General features: G+C 44.5%; 2 protein-coding genes across 2 annotated transcripts; both read left to right on the top strand.

Annotated features, from left to right (window-relative positions):
- The first annotated feature begins 8,278 nt into the window (after positions 1–8,278).
- LOC136653253 (vomeronasal type-2 receptor 26-like) lies at positions 8,279–16,394 on the top strand. The gene is made up of 5 exons (XM_066630162.1): positions 8,279–8,538; positions 10,580–10,871; positions 13,882–14,109; positions 14,764–14,890; positions 15,496–16,394. Exons 1-5 carry the CDS (start codon positions 8,279–8,281, stop codon positions 16,392–16,394), a joined length of 1,806 nt encoding a protein of 601 aa, XP_066486259.1.
- Positions 16,395–18,808: 2,414 nt separating this feature from the next.
- LOC136653254 (vomeronasal type-2 receptor 26-like) lies at positions 18,809–27,033 on the top strand. Its single transcript, XM_066630163.1, has 5 exons — positions 18,809–18,960; positions 21,477–21,768; positions 24,556–24,783; positions 25,432–25,558; positions 26,135–27,033. Exons 1-5 carry the CDS (start codon positions 18,809–18,811, stop codon positions 27,031–27,033), a joined length of 1,698 nt encoding a protein of 565 aa, XP_066486260.1.
- The last annotated feature ends 410 nt before the right edge of the window (positions 27,034–27,443 follow it).

Here is a 27,443-nt window from a genome sequence, read left to right on the forward strand (position 1 = left end):
CTCCTTCTATGCGCTCTCTGGAAGCCCTCTGTGGCTTCGCCATCCCTCATAATTCCTTTTAAAGGAGTAAAAAAATCACTTCCAGTTTTGCTGAAAAACATTTTTCTAATTGAAGCAGTCATTCTTAGACCTGCAGAAGCCACGGGCAGACGCTCATGGCCTCTTCTAGGCACAGAAGACCTTCTGGAGGCAAGGGGAACATATCTCACCTCCAGAGTGTGGGTGAGTCCCCAGTATTCCCAGTTTCAGGGAACCATGGGGGGGGGTGGCAAAATGTCCACTGTGGACATCAGGGAATGCCTGTCTAGTCTTTTCTTCACAAAAAGGCCCATGTGTTTGAGAAAGAAAAGGAGCGGTTCTCGAAGAGTATTTTTTTTTTGTCAAGCACCTATTGTATGACCTCTTGTATACCATGTTTTTAGTGTGATTTTTTCTCTTGAAAATGTTTTCTCTTTCTCTCCTTTATTCTTTCCTTTTTTTCTCATGAGAGACAAAACTAAACAACATATAAATAATACGAGGGTCGCCCAGAAAGTAATGCACCTCATTTTTTTTCTTCAACAATTATTTATTGAACACAATGAAACTTACACTCAAGAAAGAATGATGTTTCTTCTACACTCCCTATTTTTCCACGTAATCTCCATCCAGTTCTATGGCCTTCCTCCCGTGAGACACAAGGGCATGTTGGTACCACTCCTTTTTCTGGTCACGAAGCCATTTCTGCACTGTGCGAATCACCTCTTCGTCATCCTCAAAATGTCTTCCACGAATGGCATCATTTAATGGCCCAAACAAGTGGAAGTCTGAGGGAGCTAGGTCAGGGCTGTAGGGTGGATGGGGTAACACAGTCCAACCCTGTCTAGTGATGTGTTCCGAAGTCCTCAAACTTGTGTGAGGCCGAGCGTTATCATGTTGAATCAAACATTCACCTGGGTTGTTATGGCGCCGAAGTCGCTGGAAGCGCTTCTTGAGTTTGGTTAATGTCTTCACATAAGCTTCAGAATTAATGGTGCTGTCTCTTGGCATCACATCAATGAGTATGACGCCCTCACAGTCCCAAAACACAGTGATCATGACCTTACCGGCGGAAGCAGTTGCTTTGAATTTTTTCTTCTGTGGAGATTGAGGATGACGCCATTCCATCGACTGTCATTTTGTTTCAGGCTCAAAATGGTGAACCCAGGTTTCATCACCTGTCATAATTCTGGACAAGAACGCTTCCCCCTCATCTTCAAAACGTTTCAGCAACTCAGAAGAAATGTTTTTTCTGAGAGATTTGTGGTCCACCGTAAGACAGCGCGGAACCCATCGTGCACACACTTTTGAGTAATCAAGAGCACGGATGATTGCATCCACACTTCCTTTGCTGATTGACAGCTTCAGCGCCAACTGCCTAGTCGTTATGTGTCAGTCCTCGCAAATGAGCACATCAGCAAGCTGCGTCTTGTCAGGTGTGACAGCCGTGGATGGCCGCCCCGAACACTGCAAATCTTGGAGATCTGCCGAACCGCCTTCTAATGGCCTCACCCTCTGTGCCCAGCGACTAATCGTACTTCTGTCGACTGCAGATTCTCCATAAACTGTACACAAACGTTTGTGAATGTTCCCAACAGTTTCTTTCTCCGCAGTGAGAAATTCAATGACGACACGCTGCTTGTAACGTACATCACTTACAGACGCCATTTCGAAACACTGCTGCAGCTACGCTATCTGTCTGAAGAAACCAAAAATTTGCGTGCGCACTCCTGAAAATTCAAATAATGTATATCTAAAGTTTCGCATTCGTACCATTACTGTAGGCTGAGAAAAAAAATGTGGTGCATTACTTTCTGGGTGACCCTCGTAGAATCAAACATCAATTGATGCTGAAATTACTATTGCTTTTCTACGAGTATGTTTGCTTCTTCCAATCTAGCTTCACTCTTACCTGAGAAGCATCATATTTAACAATACTGCTGGGGACACAGTCTACTTTAATGAAAAGGGTGAATTGGCTGCTGGGTTCAATATCATCAACTGGATTACTTTCCCCAACCAAAGCTTCACAAAAGTGAAACTAGGGTGGATGGATCCCTGGGCTCCCGGAAGCAAGGAGTTCAGCATTAATGACAAGGCCATCAAATGGCACAACATGTTTAACCAGGTGGATTCATCTAGGAGTATAATTTGCCATGCTCAATAGAAATGTGCTTCGATAATGACCTATGATAAAAGATCTGATCCACCTAGGATAATTTGTTTTAGTGATATTGCTAAAATGCCGAATGACTCTTTAAAATGATCACAGAATGCAATAAATACTGGTCTCATGTCAAAAGAAGCACTTTTTGAAGTGGGCCACTGCACACAACGAGCGTAATTTTTCTCCCAAACAGATTTTAATCTGGGACATAAAATGCCTAGTCTTCCTATCCTCCTTTTCTGCCACTCCTTTCCCATTTTGCTTCATTGTACTCCACACTCTGGCATCCGGCATGCTGCCAGATGCTTTTGACTTAATATTGATTTTCAGTTAAGTGCCATGCCTCAAATTCTATCATCCTGGCAATAACCCATCTTTCTGAACATGCACAGAAGTTGGACAGGAACATTGGGATGCAGGCAGTTGATATCAAGATGAAAGAAATGGAGCTTGGAAAGAAAGAAGATCTTCCACTTTTGGGGGGATTTTTTTTTCTTCAATGAAAAAATATGCACAACCTTGTTGATGGCTAAATTTGGCCTGGATTAGAGTGCCAACAACAACTGGAATAATTTTATTCTGTAAATAATTGTTATATATATTTACTTTTCAATAAATAATTTCACAGTGCGGATTGGAGAGAAAATCTAACAAATAAATGGCCCCCTGTCACAAAAGAGCTCACATCCTGAAAAAGATGGAGAAGAACACCAGCAGCCTCTAGAAAAGTCACTGTGCCGGGGTGAATAGTGGCTCTTACTCTTCCCATGCTTAATATAAGAGGAGCACCACTTAAAAAAAATGCCCTGTGTTGAAAGACCTAAACCATCCATGTTCTAATCTTCTTGTGAATTTAAATGCACATTGTCCATGAGAAAGAAATTTTGTATTTGCTGTCTGAAGTACATTGTTAGAGTACAGGGGGCATAATTTCTCCTTTCTTCTGAATAGGTGATGCCTCTTGCTGTGTGTAATGACAACTGCCATCCAGGCTTCCGCAAAAAAACAAAGGAGGGACAGCAGTTTTGTTGCTACGATTGTGTTCCATGTGCAGATGGGAAGATTTCAGACCAGAAAGGTAGGAGACACAAGTCCTCCTGAGGCATTATCAAAGGGGGAAAGCATGTTTTTGGCACTCAAGAGGAGGCCAGTGTCAGTCAGCGCTGAGCCTCAGTGCTGTGTGGATAGATGGCGCTTGTGCAGTACCAGTCAGCTGTAGTATTTTCAGGGTGGGGGAAAGCAAGGAGTGGGCGGAGAAGGGCGTATGGAGGGTGGGGGAGGTGAGGAGCAGTCCCAGGAGGCGGGTAGAGACAGTGGCGTCACTAGGATTTGCGTCACCCGGTGCGGGAGGCCTGCGCATCACCCCATGCAGTGGGCGGGGCAACGTCCCAGGTGGTGGGTGTGGTGATGTACCATTGTCCCGCCCCCATTGGTTTTTGGACTATACCTTTTGTTAGAACACTGATATTTCAATGTGGTTTGTTTCATTGCATTCTGCATGAAATTCTGCATTGATTGATATATAACATGATGGGATTATTCCTCCAAAGTCTGATTTTAGTGATTTTGAAATCTTGTAGAGTCACATGCAGACAAACAATCCCATGTCAATCTTATTAACACCTGATTGCAGCAGTTCTCAAACTTTTAGCACTGAGACCCACTTTTTAGAATGACAATCTGTCCAAGAACCATTGGAAGTGATGTCATGGCCAGAAGTGACATTATCAAGCAAATTAAAATAAATAATTATAAATAATTACTTTAAAATAAAAGAAATAATTAAATAAGGGGGAGCCAGTCCTGTTCCACCAAGTGAATCTACTCTGAAGTAAGTCCTATTGTGGTCAATGGGGCTTACTCTCAGGAAAGTGTGGGTAGGATTGCAGCCTGTGAGCCCAATCCTATGCATGTCTACTCTGAAGTAAGTCCCATAGTGGTCAATGGGGCTTACTCTCAGGAAAGTGTGGGTAGGATTGCAGCCTGTGAGCCCAATCCTATGCATGTCTACTCTGAAGTAAGTCCCATTGTGGTCAATGGAGCTTACTCTATAGTTTGCCTGCAAAAACAACCCCCCAAAAAGAATTAGTGAGATTTCCAGCCCTCTGCAGTACCCAGTTTATAGTTCTTCTATTTCAGGCATATCAATACGAAGACCCACCTGGCTTTTCAAGTGCAAAATAGAAAACTTCCCCTTACCAGTTGAAGCCTCTTTTTGGTCCTTTATTTTTTTTTTTGGGGGGGGAGGCTGTCTTCTGGAGCAGCTCCATCAGATCGGGACCATTCTGGTGTCCTCACATTCCCCTTTGCCTGGCCTGACCACCAGCCAAGGTCCGTCTCCTACTCATGAGTAAACGTGACCGTGAGGCTGCCTTGCTTTCCATAGAGCTCAATAGGGCAACTGGGAGGCAGGGACCTTCTTCTTGGGTGTCTGTGGTGGCTGAATTCATTGGATTGGGACTATTCTGATGTCGTTGGATTCCTCTATGGTAAGTATGCCTACTCACGAATAATTGCACGATACAGCTCACTTTCACTTTCCATAGGGATCCATTCATTTTTTTCTTTCTGGTTTTTTGACCATAACATTTGATGGAAAGGAGTTATTTCAATTCTGTTTTTTGCATTGCACACCACTGGGAATTCCACATCCAACAGTGTATGGCATGACAGGGTAGCTCCTACTGCTGCGATGTTAGCAGTCCTCCCCCCAGGGCACGTCACCTCCCCTGGTGCATCACCCGCTGCGGCCCGCACCCCCTGCACCCCCTAGCGACTCCACTGGGTAGAGATGACAGCAGGACCTGCACTGCATCCTAACCTCTCTCCCAACCCGGGCAGCCCGGCACAAAAGCGGGTATAGATACAAGGAGATCCATTGGTGCCATGGCTGTATTACCCAGGGTAAAGAGGAAACTGTTTCCTTACCTAAAGAGACTCCCGTCGATAGCCTGATGCACAGTGGATATGGTGGTCGCCATTTTGGGACCTTTTGAGTTGTGGGCACCAGGCGATTTAGGATTGAGCTGTTGTCCTCTTATGGGGGCAGATTTGATGCAATGTGCCAATGGCAACAAGAGACTACTGCATCAACCTGGATATGTTTCATTATCTCCAGGGAGTTCTCAACACAGTGCAATGGGGTCAAAGGGATGCTACTGTCAGTATCCACTTACTCTTGACAGAGATTTGGGTAAAAGAGAGATGGGAAATACAATGGAAAAATTTACTCACTCAAGATGTACTCTGTAGGGATCCTTCACTTTCACAAGTACGTCAGTGACTCAGTATGGCCGTTCTGTGAATTATTAGAAGTATATGCCAGAGAAAAGTAGTTTCCAAACAACATAGTTTGTAGTTTCCCCAGGAAACACCACTGAATACAAGATAATCCACAAAGAAATATTAAGGATAAAGTTATTGGGGGAATCTTATATAAGCAGAAGTAGCTTATACAGTATACAGAAGTAGCTTATACAGCATTTTACAGTAGTTTGCACGGGTGAGAAGGCCTGGCGAGTGGATCACATGTTCCCCAGACCCTCAGGAAAGCACTAGCGACACCCAGGTAAGTTAAAAAAAAACCCTTTCCTTCCTGGTAGTGGTGTGAGATCATGGCAACTGTGTCACCGCCTCCTTCCCCCCCCACAAATGTGCTAATGAATGCTTGCAGCACTGTTTCAGTGTTGAAGATTTCAATTGTTTTAGATCTTTTTTTTTTAATCATCTGTTTTATTTTTCAGACATGGATGATTGTTTCACATGCTCAGAAGATCGCTTTCCAAACAAGAACAAAGACCAGTGCCTTCCCAAGAGAATCAACTTCCTCTCCTACTCAGAAACTTTGGGAATGATTTTGTCATGCTTCGCTCTCTCTTTATCTCTGCTCACAGCTTTGGTGCTGGGAATTTTCATTAAAAATCAGAACACTCCCATTGTCAAAGCCAACAATCGAGACCTCACCTACTCTCTCCTCTTTTCCCTATTGCTTTGCTTCCTCTGCTCCTTGCTATTCATTGGTCGGCCTCAGACAGTGACATGTTATTTACGCCAAACATCTTTTGCAATCATCTTCTCAGTGGCTGTTTCTTGCATATTGGCCAAAACCATCACTGTGGTTCTGGCTTTCATGGCCACCAAGCCAGGATCCAGGATGCGGAAATGGGTGGGGAAAAGTTTGGCCAACTCCATTATTTTTTCCTGCTCCCTGATTCAAGCAAACATTTGTGCAGTGTGGCTCTGCACTGCTCCTCCATTCCCTGATTCCGATGTGCATTCTCTGACTGAAGAAATCATAGCGGAATGCAATGAAGGGTCACACGCCATGTTTTATTGTGTTCTGGGCTACCTGGGATTTCTGGCCATTGTCAGCTTCACTGTGGCTTTCCAAGCCAGGAAGTTGCCAGACAGTTTCAATGAAGCCAAGTTCATCACTTTCAGCATGTTGGTCTTTTCTATTGTGTGGCTGTCTTTTGTTCCATCGTACCTGAGCACCAAGGGCAAATCTGTGGCGGCTGTGGAGATCTTCTCCATCTTGGTCTCTAGTGCTGGGTTACTGTTTTTTATCTTTTCCCCCAAATGCTATATAATTATTCTGAGGCCTGAGCTGAACATCAAGGAGCAGCTGATTAGGAGAAAGTGATAAAAAAATATAAGGAGGACCTATAGCATTGGATCTTGCAACCCACTGCCTTCATGCGGCAGCATGAAAGTCATACCACTGTCATGTGCAATGGTGCCGTGTGAGTACGAGACATGCCCTGATAGTTCACCAGCCCAGATCAGGTGCCCACATTGTCAGGGCATGAGTAGGCTGTGGGAAGTATGAGGGATGGCAGGGGGCAAACAGAAGGACATTGATTTTGGCAGGGAAAATGCCTGCCAGATTCTATCCCCCATTTTCTAAGCTGCCCCAACCCCTTCCTCTCAGGAGACCTGTGCTAGCTATACAGTTGTTGTGTCTGAGGAGGCCCACAATGACCAGAATCCAGTAGGTGTTTACTTGCTTCTCATTGGCCTTCTGGTCATGTCACCCACCACAGCATGCAGTGCACACTCCCTTGATATGGCTGCATGCTATAGTGTAGTGTTTATATGATTGGGTTGTTAGAGTTCTTTTTTATCTAAGGAAAAAATGATTTATTATTAATCAATGTACAGAATTTTGCAGCTTCAGTTGACTCCTACTCTAACCTTTTCACATTGGGATTCTGACCTAGAATCAAAGTTTTGAAATTGTATCCAAAAACACACCCATGTTTCCCAGTTTAGGGTTTTCTTCCTCCACTATTTTATTGATGACTTTCTAATACAATGATCAATGATGCCAGGCCCAATCCAATACACTTCACTGCCGGCGAGCACTGTTGCAAACATGCCATAAAGCAAGTTTGCGGGCCCCAGGGCTGGTGGAGCACTGGTGCTAACCCATCGCTGGCCAGCATTGGACACCGGAGTTCTGCTGCTCAGTGGTCATGCAGACTGCCAGTCAGCAGAGAAGTAGGTGGGGGCATGGGGGAGGCGAAAGTCTCATCTTTAGTCTGCTGTAGCAGTTCTCAAGCTCAGAGGGAGTCCTGCTTCTGTTCCCTGTTCTGCTGCTTTCTGATAAATGTTCATAACATAAGGTGGACTTTGTGAAAGACCTATCTCCTGCTTTAGGCTTAACCCTCAATATGCTGTTGATAACTTTTGGCTCATTGTCACCCGGGCTCAGCCCAGGTGGCCAGGAACTCCTCAGGAGTAGGGGCCTCCTCGGGAGTAAGACCTAAGCACTGTCAGGACTGGGGTCCCAGGCAGGACGCCTCCCTGCAAGTAGGGCCTAGTGTCTCCTGGGAGCAGCAAGCAGCCATGTGGCCAGAAGGGGTGGGGCTGGCCCAGCCAGAGACTGGCCTCATAAGGAGGCTGGGCAGCCTAGGGAGAGGTCACTCCTCTCCAGGTGGGAGCAGGGTCCATGGGAAGGCCAGAGGGGGAAGCATTCCCAGCCTTATTCGGACGATCCAGGCCCCGAAGGGAACTTCGCTTACCTCAGCCCTGGAGAGAGGGGCTGGGGGATGGGAGCTCCCTGATCCTAGACTCGCCCGGGCCCCGGGTGTGATGTCAGGAGAAGCGAAGGTACAGACCCGAGGACTTGGAGCCAACTACCTCCACTGGAGGCCAGCTGATCGGGGGGCAAGCCCGGAGGTACCTGGGGTCCTCCTGAGGACAGCTAAGCTGACCCTGAACAACAGCACGGTGGACATCGAGAACCAATATCCCTGGCCAACAGGCAGCAGCCGGAGAGCTCTGCCCGAATCCTCAAGGCATCAGGGAGGAACAGGGAACAAGCTTATTGTGTGCCGAAGGCACAAGTCTGTGTAAAGCAAAGGGGCCTGTGCCGTAACAGGCCCCATGAATGTCAAGCGGTTGACGCAAGTAAACCATCTGTGCAAAACAGCTGTGTCTGCCTCCCATCCGTTTTTCCGCCAACGACCAACTCTCATCGACAGGGTAAGCCCCCTGCGCTCGGTCGCACACCGAGGGGCGTGGTCTCCACCCGCCATGGACATTGCACCCATCCTAAAGGGTCTTTATGTGACTGGAATAGCTGTTTCTGAGGCGTAAACAAAAGTGACTCGGATGTGGCATGACCACTGCCTGAAGCTGTCACAACAGAGCAGGGACGACCACTGCCACAGTTAAGACAGTGCAGAGGATGCAGTAAGGTGGGGAGGGGCAGAAACGGGAGGAGATGGAATGGGGAAGAAGGCAGATTGGGTCTGGCAAGGGGACAGGTTCATCAGCACCAGCAATGGAACCTGAAAAATCCTCTCCCCTTTCTTGTGCCTAATTCAACTTCATGGATCAGAAGTCAGTTCTGGCTTCTGCCAGAGATATCACTGCTGCTGGACCATGTTGAGACTGAACAAACATGTTTTCATCTCCATTCCACTTCAAGCGGTGCCTCGAGCATCACAATACTCCAGGGACATGATTAGGTGTTACAGGGAACATGTAATTAACTCCAGTTCCTCGAATTCATCTTTCACTTTGCCAAATACACTTGGAGAGTTTGAGGCAACAGTCAGGATGAATAGCGGAACCTGACAAAAGATATAAGGTGTCCCTGCAACATTCAGATATGAGTTGAGGGACTCGAGGCAGGTGGAACTGCAACAGTCTGAACCAAGTCCTTTTCCCTTCATCCAGATAAGTCAGAGATTGAAGGAATGACTGTAGCTGGATGAGAGAAAGTTTGTGTCATCTGAATCCAAATTAGCTACAGGATTACAGGAATGTTTCCACTCCTGTTGCTCTTTCTGTGGCTGCCTCAAACTGAAGGCAAGAGCGCTCTGTGTGCCAGGATTGATCCCTTCCAAATGCCTCATGAGTATTATAAGGCAGGAGACTTGTCCATTGGAGCGATTGTGACTCTGTTTGGCTGCATATTCGATGAGCTCTCTTTCACCCAAAACCCAAACACGATGACTGTGAATGAATTTATGTAAAGAAACTCTTTTCTTTCCTACATGACATTCACTAGGCCAGAAAAGGAACACAAACTGGTGATACAAATGTTGCCTTACCTTGAGGAGGCCTCCATGTCTGCCTCCCCTGGGAACGAAGCACAGCCCTGTTGGCATGGCTGCATCAGCACTGGAAAGTTGGACATGAATGGGCTCTTATTAAAAGTAATGGGAGTAACTTACACTTACAAGCCAGTCCAGCTGACACAGAGCATGCACGTCTGCCTGAAGACTGGCTGCTGCATCCTATGGGACTTTTGTGGGCCAGGCCAGTTGATAAAGAGATGAGGTGAAATACCCACCTTATCTTAAAGTAAGCTGCAAGGTATCCCATAGAACTCCTCAAATCTACGTCAGCTCTGGGATGGGGATTCATGATACGGTGGCCATCAGCTCTACCACCCACCCCACCCCTCCCCAATTTGCCCCAACACCCACCACAGCCCAATCTGATACCCACCCTGATCTTCTCCTCTGCCAGCATAACCCAGTCTGTGCTCCTGCACTGCTTTTGACTGCTGCACCAACAGCAGCATGACACACGCTGATAGTGTGTCCGACATGCCAGCAAAGCTCTCATTGTGCTGGTGAACCTCACAGTACACTGGTCTTAAAGAGGAATAGTATTGGGCCAATAGTTTGGACTGACTTGTGTCCATGAATTTTCTGATCGCCTGGACACTCAAACTCCATGTTCCTTACTATGTAGATCTGTCTAAAAAAACTGAGAGGAAACATGGCACAGCCACAAATTATTTATGTCATTCTGTGTTTACCATTTTCTATAAGTGTGAAGATAGGTACGCCTTCAGAACACTATGTTGTGCTCTCAATCAACTCCTCCATGCAGAATTCAATATTTGTCTTACACATTGTTCAATTCTTCTTTTAGTGGAAAGCCAAAATTCTACCAACACGTCCTGTCCTTGGTATATGCTGTCAAGGAGATCAATGACAACCCTGAGATCTTGCCCAATGTCAGCCTGGGTTTCCAAATTTATAACAGTTACCTCAATGAAAGAATGACTTATCAGAACACCCTGAATCTTCTTTCCACCTGGAAACACACAGTCCCCAACTTCAAATGTGACAAGCAGAAGAATATGGTAGCTGTCATTGGAGGACTTGATTCTGAGGTCTCCCGTCACATGGCCACTGTCTTAGGAATCTACAAGTACCCACAGGTAGTATGACGGTGTGGACTATGAAGCTTTCCCACTTGAACTAATGCTTATCCATTCAGAATATCCTCCTGCCTCCCTTTCTTTTTTTTGTCATTTCTGTTTTTTCTAGTAAGGAGAGTAACCAGAATGGAGAAATATACAAAGAACACTAAAGTGAAAGATATTTTCAAACAAGAAAAATGTTTTTGCATTCTTCTTCTTTGTGGGTACATGAAGCATGATCACTCTGATTTGATTGAATAAAATATCTGACTGAGTCAAAAAAAAGGTGTAAGATTTTGTTATAAGTGGTACAATTCTACAAAAAGGTTTTCTACGTATGCACAAAAAGCATTGTGAACCTTATCTCCAGTTCTTTTATTTCCCTTAAACCTCATGAATTTCACAGCAGCAGATATTTGGAAGAGAATGGTCTCATTCATCATTAATGTGATCTGTTTTATTCTTACATTATTTTGTTTGTTTAGATTGCATATTATATATTAGCTCCAGTGAGGGATGTTAAAACCCAGTTCCCTTCCTTCTACCGGATGGTCCCCAACGAAGAACATCAATACAGGGGGATTGTGCATTTACTTCTCCATTTCCTATGGACCTGGGCTGGCCTCATAACAGCAGATGACGATAACGAGGAAAATTTCTTGCAGACGTTGACTTCCATGCTTGCCCAGAATGGCATCTGTTCAGCCTTCAGTGAAAAAAACATCCACTGTATCCCAATCTATAGACACATTGAGTTCAATTGACTCCCTCCCTGCACAGGCTATTTCAATCATGAGCTCCAATGTCAAAGTAAATATTGCAAATGCAGGTCATCAGACCACAATATTTCTGATGAATTTGATATATCTGCATTCCTTATTTGAAGATGTTACCAAGATTTTGACTAGTAAAGTGTGGATCATGACTGCTCAGTGGTTTCTTGCAACAGATTTGCTGTACAGGAATAATGATATACAAATATTTGATGGTGCCTTGTCTTTTGCTGTTCACTCCAATGAGCTTCTGGGGATTGCACAGTTCCTCCAGAGCTTACATCCTCAGTCTCCAAAAGGAGATGGCTTCCTCAAGGTCTTCTGGGAACAGGCATTCAACTCTTTATTTTCCAATTCTGAGAAACCTGAAGACACCACTGATCTATGTACAGGGCAAGATAAACTAGAGAACCTTCCCACCACTCTTTTTGAGGCAAGCATAATGGGGCAAAGTTACAGCATCTACAATGCCATCTATGCCATAGTTCATGCTGTTCACAAGATGCACCCATCCAAGCTAAAACTCAGTGGAAGAGCTAAGAGAGGAAGACCAGATCATCTGAATGTGCAACCTTGGCAGGTACTATTTCACATCAAGAACAATCATCTTCTCCTATCTCCTCTATTGAATGTTAGCATTTGATGAGGGGATTAGACTATAGACTATGGCAACCTTCAGTCTCAAAAGACTATGGTATTGCGCTCTGAATGGTGGTTCTGGAACAACTTCTAGTGTGGCTGAAAAGGCCGTTTTGGGAGTAAAAATCCCTTCCTCACTGGGAGCAAGTGCAGTCGGTAGCTGCCCAATGAGATGCAATGATCTCTCCCCACCGTCGGAAGTGGCCCTGGATTATACCAATTGATTCATAGCTCAGTATTAATGGGCAGGCCAATCCTAACTACACTCCTGTGCAGCAATGCTACATAATTCAGGTGAGTTTTGGCTGCTGGAAGTCTCCACAAGGTAAGGAAAGATTTTTCTCCTTGCCTCTGGGTAAGCTCCAGCAGCCACAATGGTCAATTTGGACCTGTGTCAGTGATAATGCTCAATCTGAGAACCTTAAATTGAGTTCAATTGGTAGCTAATATCATTGGAGCAAGTTGGTTTTAATTCTAGGTTATGCTGGTTTCTATTGGCTGAGAAATAAATAAGGAGAAAATGAAAGACCAGTGATTTAAGTGGCATGACAAAGTATGATATGTAAATAACAGCCCAGTTCTATCATCTGCTGTTTTATGGTACATAGTCGTGCCAAGGAGGTGTTTGCTTTATTCTGTGGCGAGAGGGTGTTCAGAAGGCCTGGGAGAGGAACTCTCCATATGCCTACTGATGACGTAGGGATCTAGATATGCCATCTGCATAGCTGGTGTTAATACTTGGTAAGAAAGTGGGGACTGGGCATGAAAAAGAGAATAGGATCCTGGTGCAAGTTGCTACCACCAAGTTCCAGGATCTCTTCCAAGATCCCTTCCAAGATCCATCCCTGCCTTCCCCCTCTCTGCCCTGAACTCTCCCTTCCTTCCTCATTCCCACACATGCCACACCCCCCACTGCCAACTTGCTGTGAGCATTGGAGCCCAAGGTCCACGGCAACATGAGTTTGGAACTGCTGCTGCCCTGTGGCAACAGTTCAGACTACCCCAGCTGTGGTGCAGTCTTTGAACCATCACTGGTGAAAGAACTCATACTGCTGTTTGAAAAGCCCCACGGGCTTGCTTAAGGAATGGAGATCTTCTAGGAGTATTAACTTTTTGACAGGCATCCATTGTATGAACTCTTGCATACTATGCTTTTAGTTGTGGACCTGCCATTTGGTCCTATGGGGCAAAAGGCCTGGGCACAAGCCGCTAGGACCCCGCAGAAGCCTCTCTGAGGCTCCCGATAGGAGCGGAAACTGTGCTTCTGGTTTCCCGGAAGCACATTTTATAGCCTCAAGGAAGCCTCTCTGAGGTTCCCTGACATGGGCAGAGGTCGTGCAAGACTCCATAAGCCTCAGGTGAGTGTGGGGGGGCAGCTTTTTGTGGGGGGGGGCGGCAACAGCCCGCAGGAGGGGCGCCATCCCAAACCTTTGCCCTGGGTGTGGGGAGGTCTGCCTCTGTTTGCTTTTTTTTCCCTCTTGGGACAGAATTTGTTCTTTTTTTTTCCTGTTGGGATAGAAAAACAGATAAAACCACAGTGTAAATATTAGAACTGAGGATTAATTGATGCTGAACTCCCTATCTCCTTTATATTGTGCTTTCATCTTCCAATCTAGCTTCACACTTTCCTGAAAAGCATCATATTTAACAATACTGCTGGGGACACGGTCTATTTTAATGAAAAGGGTGAATTGGCTGCTGGGTTTGATATCATCAACTGGATTACTTTCCCCAACCAAAGCTTTGTAAAAGTGAAATTAGGATGGATGGACTCACAGGCTCTACAAGGCAAGGAGTTCAGCATTAATGCTGAGGTCATCAAATGGCACAACATGTTCAACCAGGTAGGATTCAACTACGATATGGATAGGATTGGGCCCAAACTCTCATTTGGAGGTCTTTTCCTGTTGATGGAGAACCATTACATAGGCCTGTGAGTTTGAGGGTCAGAAAAACATTTTTTCCCCAAAATTTATTGTGGTTTTATATGGATTTTGGGTGCCATTGCTAAGATTTCCTCATGAGTACAATACTTGAACCATTCACTAGTGAGGCTATGCCATATCTCCAAAACTAAACATGACAGGGTAAAACTGATGCCCTTTTTGGAATCAGCACTCCAAATATACCCCAAATATACCTAGGAATATGTATAACTTAAGACAACAAAATATATCTTGGCCTGTGTTATCACTCAGAACATGCTCAAGTTATTTTGTCACCATAACTAAGGTAGAAGGGTAAACTTTTACCTCTCCACCAACATATTCCCGTATTGCTTTCATTTCTGAACTGCATAACAACATAGTGGTCTGTGGGAAGACAGAGTCACCCCTTCCCAGAGTTGACAGTCCAAAACCATCCATGTTCTGATCTCTCCATCATTTACATGAATCACCCTACCGTCTTGTCCATGAGAAGGAAATTTAGTATTTACTCTCCAAAGAGCTTTGTTCTTGGGGTCTGAAGGACATAATTTCTCCTCTCTTCTCAATTAGGTGATACCCCTTGCTAAGTGCAATGACAACTGCCATCCAGGCTTCTGCAAAAAAACCAAGGAAGGTCAGCCATTTTGTTGCTATGATTGTGTTCCATGTGCGGATGGGAAGATTTCACACCAGAATGGTAGGAGACATAAGTCCTATTGAGGTATTTTACGAGGGGGGCGACTGCGGGACAGGTCATAAGGTGAATTGTCCTCCTATGGAGGCAGCATTTGATACTATGAGGCAATGGCGACAGGAGAGAACTGCAGCCTCCCATCAAACTGGGTATGTTCTGTTTCACTCCGGCCAATGAGGAGATCTCAGGACAGGGCAGTGAGATCAAAGAGACACTACACTATCCAGTTCTATTGAAATGGCCAATCAGATTTTCCCATTGCTATGAAGGGAGAACTGAGCTCCTCATTTTAAGCAGGTGTCTCTTCTCATACTCTGATGAAAACATGGTTGGTGGAGAGAGGCTATCATTAGAAAGATTAAAAGATGGTCATTGATCGGTTAATCGGTGACTACAACACTGTTTTAATGTTGAAGATTTCAATTGTTTTGACTTATCTTTAGTATTTCCTTTATAAAATACAATGGTTTGAGTATTTAAATATTTCCAAGATTAGTAGTTTCTGTGGAGAATATCGAGGATTGGAGATGGGTATTATAATTTCATGGAATACAGGGTGGTAGACGCAAGAACACTGAAATCAACATACAATCTGTTGTATTTTTCAGACATGGACGATTGTGTCAAATGCTCAGCAGATCAATTCCCAAACAAGAACAAAGATCAATGCCTGCCCAAGAGAATCAACTTCCTCTCCTTCTCAGAAATGTTGGGAATAATATTGGTTTCCTTGGCTCTCTCTTTTTCTCTGGTTACATCTTTGGTGCTGATTATCTTCATCAAGAACAAGAATACTCCGATTGTCAAAGCCAACAATCGGGACCTCACCTACTTTCTCCTTCTCTCTTTAATGCTTTGTTTCCTCTGCTCCTTGCTATTTGTTGGACGACCACAGACAATGACCTGCTATTTTCGCCAAACATCTTTTGGCATCATCTTCTCAGTGGCTGTTTCTTGTGTCTTGGCCAAAACCATCACTGTGGTTCTGGCTTTCATGGCCACCAAGCCAGGGTCCAGGATGCGGAAATGGGTGGGGAGACGACTGACCAGCTCCATAGTTCTTACCTGCGCCCTGATTCAAGCCGGTCTGTGTGCTGTGTGGCTAGCTACCGCTCCCCCATTCCCAGATTTGGACATGCATTCTCTGGCTGAAGAAATCATTGTGGAATGCAATGAAGGGTCACTCACCATGTTCTGTTGTGTTCTGGGCTACCTGGGATTTCTGGCTACTATCAGCTTCACAGTGGCTTTCCTAGCCAGGAAGCTGCCAGACAGTTTCAATGAAGCCAAGTTCATCACTTTCAGCATGCTGGTCTTTTGCAGTGTTTGGTTGTCTTTTGTTCCCTCTTACCTAAGCACCAAGGGCAAATCTGTTGTGGTCGTGGAGATCTTCTCCATCTTGGCCTCCAGTGCGGGGTTATTGGGTTTTATCTTTCTTCCCAAATGCTACATAATTATTTTGAGGCCAGAACTGAACAGCAAGGAGCAGCTGATTAGGAGAAAGTGATAAATAATATATGAAGGACCTATGACAGCACATCTGATGATCCACTGCCATAGGCCCCATTGTGCTGTGTGAAAGCCACACACTGTCATGTGTAATGGAGCTGCATGAATGCTAGACACACACCAATAGTTCACCAGCTCAGATGAGGTGCCCACAGAGGCTGGGCATGGGAGGGCTGTGGGAAGTGTGAGGGATGATTGCTTTGAGCTACAGCTGCCTGAGCTAGAGCAATGGCACTTCAGTGTGGAATAGGACTCCTGATAGCCCAGGTATCTGATCATCTTGTTCCCAAAGGTGTCATATTATCTGTAGTCTACTGTACATTTCATTTATGTTCTTATGTTCTTATGTACAAATAAATTGCTGAACTCTTTCGAAAAGTAACATTAAATTGATTCTTAATTTAATTATAATCCAACTAGAAATCTATATTGGTCTCACACCCACCACATATCATACGAGACAATATTGCTGGTATAAATTGGGTCACTTTCAGCAATTGTGCTGGAACTGGCAGACTAGGATGCCTGTGCTGTATCCAAAGCAAGGTTGGGGCCAGAAGTGGCTCAGCTGGAGATAAGAAGAAACTTTTCCCCTTACCCATGGGTAAACCACCATAGCCCCAATGGGTCTCCTCAAAATTGCACCACTTTAGACATGGCACAAGTCAGAGGAGAACAGAATGGCTTCAAGCTGTTCCGCACTGCTCTAGGGACGGGATTGGCTCCAGCATAACAGCTGGGTCCCAGCCCCGCCTCCCGCTCCCCACTTTCCTGCCTCAGGACCGCTCTCCGCCCACCCTCCCCCACCCCATAATGCCTCCCTACTGCCCCCTTCTCGTGCTTCATGGCACTTTTGCAACCTTCCTGGGCAGGCGCAAGGGACTTGTGTCAGCCTAGAGTGCTTTTAGGATTGCACCCTTTCTTGACTTTATCATTCGTTTCACTTACATCTTGCAGCAGATCCTGACTATGGAGCTCCTCCTCATTTTAGTCGACCTACCCCGAGGGAGACAGAAGCAACTGTCCTCTCATTGGGCTTTAGCACCCTGGCACCAATCAGAGATCAGCTCATGCCGATGTCTAGTTCTCAGACATACATTCTGGGACCTGCACTCATACAGAGTGCATACACAAGTGACAGCCCCAGTTTCAACTAGTTCATGGCTCCTTCCTTCCTTCCTTCCTTCCTTCCTTCCTTCCTTCCTTCCTAACTAACTAACTAACTAACTAACTAACTAACTAACTAACTAACTAACTAACTAACTAACTAAGAAGTAATTTTAATGGCACTCCATCTTTTGTTAAGCAAAAAAAGGAAATGGGGGAGGTAGAGGGAGAGGGCCTGGTTTCATGTGAATCCCCCCCCCCATTCCTTATGAAATATATCTCCTTCTATGTAAGCCCATATGAATTTCATAATGTTCATATTTTCTGCAGTTGCAATCCTGGCCCCTCTGATGCCTGGGGCCGTGACCACAAAACGCTGCCCCCATCCTGCCCCACCCCCCACCAGGAGTCAGAAGTGATTTTTAGGTCCTCCAGAAGGCCCTGGCTTTTTCAAAAGGGGGGCAGTGGGGGGGTCATGACACTGCCCTGAGGTGGTGCCCTGGGACATTTGCTCCCCAGTCTCCCTAGGTATGCCACTGTGTTGCAGTTAGGAGTCAGGATTTCTATTAAGGACCAAGAAGACACCACTAACATATTTTAGCATGTGTGCACATGAGAGTGTGCGCCAGCAAGGAATAATATTTTATAAACCTGACCAAGCACACTCAAGGCACAAACATTGCATTCCAAAATATAGGCTATGATGTCATAATAAATCTTGGTTTGATTGTTATTGTTGCTTTGCCCCATTGAGGACTACTTGGGTCTTTTGGCCTACAATAAGGGGGGAGGGGAGAAATGACATAAGGGCCACTTTTAACCCAAATATTTAGGTTATTTCCTTATCTTCCTTATCTCAATTCTATCATCTTACTATACTCTTGCCATTTTCTCTATGGGTTGTCTTGATTAGACATGTCTCATCTGCTTCTCCAGTATGTTTTGATGAGGTCTGATGAACTTGTTTTCATTTCCATTCTGCTTCAAGTGTGGCCTTGAACAGCGCAGTACTCCAGGGACTTGACTTGATACCCATAATCACCTCTAAATGTTAGGATTTGTCCTTCGTTTGGCCAAACCCAACACAACATTTCTGAGGCGATAGTAAAAAGAGCCCAGCTTTACTCAGTGACATGCATAAGGTGACTCTGTTGAGTCATTTTCCCTTCATCCACATCGTTCCCAGAGATAGATGGCACAGCTGATGTTTGGGTTCTCTAAATCAAGATTAGCCCCAAAATGTCAGTGATGCTTCTGTTGCTCTCTCTGTGGCTACCTCAAACTGAAGGCAAGCCATACAGTGATATGTGCACCAGGATCGATCCCTTCCAGCTGCACGATGAGTATTACAAAGCAGGAGACCTAATCATTGGAGCAATTATTACTCTGTTTGGCTGCTTATTTGATGAAGCACCTTTCACTGCCAACCCAGACAACGTGACTGTGAATGAATTTATGTAAGGAAATAGTTTTCTTTCTTTCCTGACATTCAGTATGCTCAAATAGAGACAGAAGGAGGTGATTCTATAGGTATGTGACAGAGGGCACAGTCCTAACCAGCTTTCCAGCACTGAGATAAGGGCAATGCAGCTCCAGAGTAGGGGAACAAACATTCCCTTTAGCTTGAGGTGGCCTCCATGACTGCCACCCAACTGCAGGATGCAGCACATGCCCCATTGGCACAGCTGTGTCAGTGCTGGAAAGTTGGTTAGGATTTGGGCCGGAAGCAGTGGCATTTTCAGAAAACATTGTGCAGATGTCTTGTTTTAATAGCAATCATCCAAGTTTGTTAAATATTGTGTATGAATCACCTATTGCATGATTGTAGAACAATTGCACCATTTGGTTTACCTTCTCTTGCCCATTCTGTATTCCTACTTAATTTCCTATCACATCACATAAGTCCACGTTTTCTTTTGTTTTGTTTTTATCATTTCCATCCTACTTTCTTCTCTTTCTGTAGCCTTCCATGCACTTCTTCTCCATACTATGGGGACACCTTTCCAACCAAGGTTCAACTCCCTGTCATTTTACCCAATCAGCAATAGAGAAAATACTGATTTAGAAATCCTATGGTCCCCCCAGAATAAAATCACTTTAGACTGCTTCTACCTATGGAGTATAAATGTCAGTTTCAAATAGAAGATAATGTCTCTTGTGTTTCTTTTATATGTTTGTGCATTTGTACAAAATAACTATTTCTCTTAGGGGCCAGGCAGGAATTTTTTTACTGTTAGCAGGATGGCATTGTGTTAGCATCTTTTTTGCCTGCCCCAGACTTGCTGTGGGTTGGGTGGGGATCCTGATTTAATTCCAGTTGCAATGCTTGTTCTTGGTCACTTTGGCAGGTATCATGCATGCTGGGTAGGTAAAATTTTTATCAATTGATAGTGTAAAGCTACAAAGTAGTTTTCTGAATATCAAAACATTGTGAACACTTTTTTTCAAATTCTTTTGTTCTTTAACCTCAAGAATTTCACAACTGTCAATATTTGTAAGGGAACATGCTCATTCAGCATTAATGTGATCCATTTCTACTATTTTTTGCTTGTTTAGATTGCATATTGTGTTTTAGCTCCAGTGATGGATGTTAAAACTCAGTTCCCTTCCTTCTACACTTGGAGTGTTTGAGGCAACAGTCAGGATGAATAGCGGAACCTGACAAATGATATAAGGTGTCCCTGCAACATTCAGATATGAGTTGAGGAACTCCAGGCAGGTGGAACTGCAACAGTCTGAACCAAGTCCTTTTCCCTGCATCCAGATAATTCAGAGATTGAAGGAACGACTGATGCTGAAGGAGAGAGAGTTTGTGTCATCTGAATCCAAATTAGCTACAGGTTTTCAGGGATGTTCCCACTCCTGTTGCTCTTTCTGTGGCTTCCTCAAACTGAAGGCAAGAACACTCTGTGTGCCAGGATCGATCCCTTCCAAATGCCTCATGAGTATTATAAGGCAGGAGACTTATCCATTGGAGCGATTGTGACTCTGTTTGGCTGCATATTCGATGAGCTCTCTTTCACCCAAAACCCAAACATGATGACTGTGAATGAATTTATGTAAGGAAACTGTTTTCTTTCCTACTTGACATTCACTAGGCCAGAAAAGGAACACAAACTGGTGATACAAATGTTGCCTTACCTTGAGGAGGCCTCCATGTCTGCCTCCCCTGAGAACGAAGCACAGCCCTGTTGGCATGGCTGCATCAGCACTGGAAAGTTGGACATGAATGGGCTGTTATGAATATTAATGGGAGTGACTTACACTTACAAGCCAGTCCAGCTGACACAGAGCATGCACGTCAGCCTGAACACTGGCTACTGCATCCTATGGGATTTTTGTGGGCCAGGCCAGTTGATAAAGAGATGAGGTGAAATACCCACCTTATCTTAAAATAAGCTGCAAGGAATCCCATAGAACGCCTCAAATCTATGTCAGCTCTGGGATGGGGATTCATGATACGGTGGCCACCAGCTCTACCACCCACTCCATCCCTCCCCAATTTGCCCCAACACCCACCACAGCCCAATCTGATACCCACCCTGATCTTCTCCTCTGCCAGCATAACCCAGTCTGTGCTCCTGCACTGCTTTTGACTGCTGCACCAACAGCAGCATGGCGCACACAGATAGTGTGTCCGACATGCCAGCAAAGCTCTCATTGTGCTGGTGAACCTCACAGTACACTGGTGTTAAAGAGGAATAGTATTGGGCCAATAGTTTGGACTGACTTGTGTCCATGAATTTTCTGATCGCCTGGACACTCAAACTCCATGTTCCTTACTATGTAGATCTGTCTAAAAAAACTGAGAGGAAACATGGCACAGCCATAAATTATGTATGTCATTCTGTGTTTACCATTTTCTATAAGTGTGAAGATAGGTACGCCTTCAGAACACTATGTCGTGCTCTCAATCAACTCCTCCATGCAGAATTCAATATTTGTCTTACACATTGTTCAATTCTTCTTTTAGTGGAAAGCCAAAAAGCTACCAGCATGTCCTGTCCTTGGTATATGCTGTCAAGGAGATCAATGACAACCCTGAGATCTTGCCCAATGTCAGCCTGGGTTTCCAAATTTATAACAGTTACCTCAATGAAAGAATGACTTATCAGAACACCCTGAATCTTCTTTCCACCCGGAAACACACAGTCCCCAACTTCAAATGTGACCAGCAGAAGAATATAGTAGCTGTCATTGGAGGACTAGATTCTGAGATCTCCCGTCACATGGCTACTGTCTTAGGAATCTACAAGTTCCCACAGGTAGTATGACAGTGTGGACTATGAAGCTTTCCCACTTGAACTAATGCTTATCCTTTCAGAATATCCTCCTGCCTCCCTTTCTTTCTTTTTTTTTATCACTTCTGTTTTTTTCTGGTAAGGAGTGTAAGCAGAAAGGAGAAATATGCAAAGAACACTAAAGTGAAAGATATGTTCAAATAAGAAAAATATTTTTGTATTTCCTTCTACTTTGTGGGTATGTGAAGCATAATCACTCTGATTTGATTGAATAAAATATCTGACTGGGTCAAAAAAAAGTGTAAGATTTTGTTATAAGTGGTACAATTCTACAAAAAGGTTTTCTACGTATGTACAAAAAGCATTGTGAACCTTATCTCCAGTTCTTTTATTTCCCTTAAACCTCATGAATTTCACAGCAGCAGATATTTGGAAGAGAATGGTCTCATTCATCATTAATGTGATCTGTCTTATTATTACATTATTTTGTTTGTTTAGATTGCATATTGTATATTAGCTCCAGTGATGGATGTTAAAACCCAGTTCCCTTCCTTCTACCGGATGGTCCCCAACGAAGAACATCAATACAGGGGGATTGTGCATTTACTTCTCTATTTCCTATGGACCTGGGTTGGCCTCATAACAGCAGATGACGATAACGGGGAAAATTTCTTGCAGACGTTGACTTCCATGCTTGCCCAGAATGGCATCTGTTCAGCCTTCAGTGAAAAAACATCCACTGTATCCCAAGCTATAGACACATTGAGTTCAATTGACTCCCTCCGTGCACAGGCTATTAAAATCATGAGCTCCAATGTCAAAGTAAATATTGTAAATGCAAGTCATCAGACCACAGTGTTTCTGATGAATTTGATATATCTGCATTCCTTATTTGAAGATACCAAGGTTTTGACTGGTAAAGTGTGGATCATGACTGCTCAGTGGTTTCTTGCAACAGATTCTCTGTACAGGAATAATGATATACAAATATTTGATGGTGCCTTGTCTTTTGCTGTTCACTCCAATGAGGTTCTGGGGTTTGCACAGTTCCTTCAGAGCTTACATCCTCAGTCTCCAAAAGGAGATGGCTTCCTCAAGGTCTTCTGGGAACAGGCATTCAACTGTATATTTTCTGATTCTGACAAACCTGAAGACACCACTGATCTATGTACAGGGCAAGAGAGACTAGAGAACCTTCCCACCACTCTTTTTGAGGCAAGCATAATGGGGCAAAGTTACAGCATCTACAATGCCATCTATGCCATAGTTCATGCTGTTCACAAGATGCACCCATCCAAGCTAAAACTCAGTGGCAGGACTGAGAGAGGAAGACCAGATCATCTGAATGTGCAACCTTGGCAGGTACTATTTCACATCAAGAACAATCATCTTCTCATCTATTGAATGTTAGCATTTGACGAGAGGATTATACCAACTATTCACAGCTCAGTCTTAATGGGCAGGCCAATCCTAACTAAACTCCTGTGCAGCAATGCCACATAATTCGGGTGAGTTTTGGCTGCTGGAAGTCTCCACAAGGTAAGGAAAGATTTTTCTCCGTGCCTCTGGGTAAGTTCCAGCAGCCACAATGGTCAATTTGGACCTGTGTCCGTGATAATGCTCAACCTGAGAACCTTAAATTGAGTTCAGTTGGTAGCTAATACAATTGGAGCAAGTTGGTTTTAATTCTAGGTTATGTTGGTTTCTGTTGGCTGAGACATAAATGAGAACATGAAAGACCAGTGATTTAAGTGGCATGACAAAGTATGATATGTAAATAACAGCCCAGTTCTATCCTCTGCTGTTTTATGGTACACAGTCGTGCCAAGGAGGTGTTTGCTTTATTCTGTGGTGAGAGGGTGTTCAGAAGGCCTGGGAGAGGAACTCTCCATATGCCTACTGATGACATATGGGCCTACATATGCCAGCTACATAGTTGGTGGCATACTTCGTAAGAAACTGGGGACTGGGCATGAAAAAGAGAATAGGATCCAAGTGCAAGTTGCTACCACCAGGTTCCAGGATCCCTTCCAAGATCCATCCCTGCCTCCCCCCTCTCTGCCCTGAACTCTCCCTTCCTTCCCCATTCCCACACATGCCACACACAACCCCCACTGCCAATGTACTGTGAGCATTGGAGCCCAAGGTCCACGGCAACATGAGATTGGAACTGCTGCTGCCCTGTGGCAACAGTTCAGACTACCCCAGCTGTGGTGCAATCTTTGAACCATCACTGGTCAAAGAACTCACACTGCTGTTTGAAAAGCCCCATGGGCTTGCTTAAGGAATGGAGATCTTCTAGGAGTATTAACTTTTTGACAGGCATCTATTTTATGAACTCTTGCATACTATGCTTTGAGTTGTGGACCTGCCATTTGGTCCAATGGGGCACAAGCCACTAGGACCCTGCAGAAGCTTCTCTGAGGCTCCCGATGGGAGCGGAAACTGTGCTTCTGGTTTCCCGGAAGCAGAGTTTATAGCATCAAGGAAGCCTCTCTGAGGTTCCCTGACATGGGCAGAGGTCGCGCAAGACTCCATGAGCCTCAGGTGAGTGGGGGGAGGAACGTTTAGTATATGGGGGGGTGGCCACAGCCCGCAGGAGGGGTGCCATCGCAAACCTTTGCCCTGGGCGTGGGGAGGTCTGCCTCTGCCTGGTTTTTTTTTCCCCCTCTTAGGACAGAATTTGTTTTTTGTTTTTTTTCTCTTGGGACAGAAAACCAGATAAAACAACAGTGTAAATATTAGAATTGAGAATTAATTGATGCTGAACTCCCTATCTCCTTTTTATTGTGCTTTCATTTTCCAATCTAGCTTCACTCTTACCTGAGAAGCATCATATTTAACAATACTGCTGGGGACATGGTCTACTTTAATGAGAAGGGTGAATTGGCTGCTGGGTTCGATATCATCAACTGGATTACTTTCCCCAACCAAAGCTTCTTAAAAGTGAAATTAGGATGGATGGACCCACAGGCTCTAGAAGGCAAGGAGTTCAGCATTAATGCTGAGGCCATCAAATGGCACAACATGTTCAACCAGGTAGGTTTCAACTATGATATGGACAGGATTGGGCCCAAACTCTCATTTGGAGATCTTGTCCTGTTGATGGAGAACCATTACATAGGCCTGTGAGTTTGAGGGTCAGAAAAACATTTTTTCCCCAAAATTTACTGTGGTTTTATATGGATTTTGGGTGCCATGATTTCCTCATGAGTACGATGCTTGAACCATTCACTAGTGAGGCTATGCCATATCTCCAAAACTAAACATGACAGGGGAAAACTGATGCCCATTTTTGAATCAGTACTCCAAATATACCCCCAAAATTCCTAGGAATATGTATAACTTAAGACAGCACAATATATCTTGGTCTGTGTTATCGCTCAGAACATGCTCAAGTTATTTTGTCACCATAACTAAGGTAGAAGCATAAACTTTTACCTCTCCACCACCATATTCCCGTATTGCTTTCATTTCTGAACTGCATAACAACATAGTGGTCTGTGGGAAGACAGAGTCACCCCTTCCCAGTGTTGACAGTCCAAAACCATCCAAGTTCTGATCTCTCCATCATTTACATGAATCACCCTACCGTCTTGTCCATGAGAAGGAAATTTAGTATTTACTCTCCAAAGAACTTTGTTCTTGGGGTATGAAGGACATAATTTCTCCTCTCTTCTCAATTAGGTGATGCCCCTTGCTAAGTGCAATGACAACTGCCACCCAGGCTTCTGCAAAAAAACCAAGGAAGGTCAGCCATTTTGTTGCTACGATTGTGTTCCATGTGCAGATGGGAAGATTTCACACCAGAAGGGTAGGAGACATAAGTCCTATTGAGGTATTTTATGAGGGGGAGACTGCGGGACAGGTCATAAGGCGAATTGTCCTCCTATGGAGGCAGCATTTAATGCAATGAGCCAATGGCAACAGGAGAGAACTGCAGCCTCCCATCAAGCTGGGTATGTTCTGTTTCACTCTGGCCAATGAGGAGATCTCAGGACAGGGCAGTGAGGTCAAAGAGACACTACTCTATCCAGTTCTATTGAAATGGCCAATCAGATTTTCCCATTGCTATGAAGGGAGAACTGAGCTCCTCATTTTAAGCAGGTGTCTCTTCTCTTACTCTGACTGAGAACTTGGTTGGTGGAGAGAGGCTATCATTAGCAAGATTAAAAGATGGTCATTGATAGGTTAATCGGTGACTACAACACTGTTTTAATGTTGAAGATTTCAATTGTTTTGACTTATCTTTAGTATTTCCTTTATAAAATACAATGGTTTGAGTATTTAAATATTTCCAAGATTGGACATGGGTATTATAATTTCATGGAATACAGGGTGGTAGACGCAAGAACACTGAAATCAACATACAATCTGTTGTATTTTTCAGACATGGACGATTGTGTCAAATGCTCAGCAGATCAATTCCCAAACAAGAACAAAGATCAATGCCTGCCCAAGAGAATCAACTTCCTCTCCTTCTCAGAAATGTTGGGAATAATATTGGTTTCCTTGGCTCTCTCTTTTTCTCTGGTTACATCTTTGGTGCTGATTATCTTCATCAAGAACAAGAATACTCCGATTGTCAAAGCCAACAATCGGGACCTCACCTACTTTCTCCTTCTCTCCTTAATGCTTTGTTTCCTCTGCTCCTTGCTATTTGTTGGTCGACCACAGACAATGACCTGCTATTTTCGCCAAACATCTTTTGGCATCATCTTCTCAGTAGCTGTTTCTTGTGTCTTGGCCAAAACCATCACTGTGGTTCTGGCTTTCATGGCCACCAAGCCAGGGTCCAGGATGAGGAAATGGGTGGGGAGACGACTGACCAGCTCCATAGTTCTTACCTGCGCCCTGATTCAAGCCGGTCTGTGTGCTGTGTGGCTAGCTACCGCTCCCCCATTCCCAGATTTGGACATGCATTCTCTGGCTGAAGAAATCATTGTGGAATGCAATGAAGGGTCACTCACCATGTTCTGTTGTGTTCTGGGCTACCTGGGATTTCTGGCTACTATCAGCTTCACAGTGGCTTTCCTAGCCAGGAAGCTGCCAGACAGTTTCAATGAAGCCAAGTTCATCACTTTCAGCATGTTGGTCTTTTGCAGTGTTTGGTTGTCTTTTGTTCCCTCTTACCTAAGCACCAAGGGCAAATCTGTTGTGGTCGTGGAGATCTTCTCCATCTTGGCCTCCAGTGCGGGGTTATTGGGTTTTATCTTTCTTCCCAAATGCTACATAATTATTTTGAGGCCAGAACTGAACAGCAAGGAGCAGCTGATTAGGAGAAAGTGATAAATAATATATGAAGGACCTATGACAGCACATCTGATGATCCACTGCCATAGGCCCCATTGTGCTGTGTGAAAGCCACACACTGTCATGTGTAATGGAGCTGCATGAATGCTAGACACACACCAATAGTTCACCAGCTCAGATGAGGTGCCCACAGAGGCTGGGCATGGGAGGGCTGTGGGAAGTGTGAGGGATGATTGCTTTGAGCTACAGCTGCCTGAGCTAGAGCAATGGCACTTCAGTGTGGAATAGGACTCCTGATAGCCCAGGTATCTGATCATCTTGTTCCCAAAGGTGTCATATTATCTGTAGTCTACTGTACATTTCATTTATGTTCTTATGTTCTTATGTACAAATAAATTGCTGAACTCTTTCGAAAAGTAACATTAAATTGATTCTTAATTTAATTA

The sequence above is a fragment of the Tiliqua scincoides genome, chromosome 5, assembly GCF_035046505.1.
Source record: "Tiliqua scincoides isolate rTilSci1 chromosome 5, rTilSci1.hap2, whole genome shotgun sequence".
Taxonomy (NCBI): domain Eukaryota; kingdom Metazoa; phylum Chordata; class Lepidosauria; order Squamata; family Scincidae; genus Tiliqua; species Tiliqua scincoides.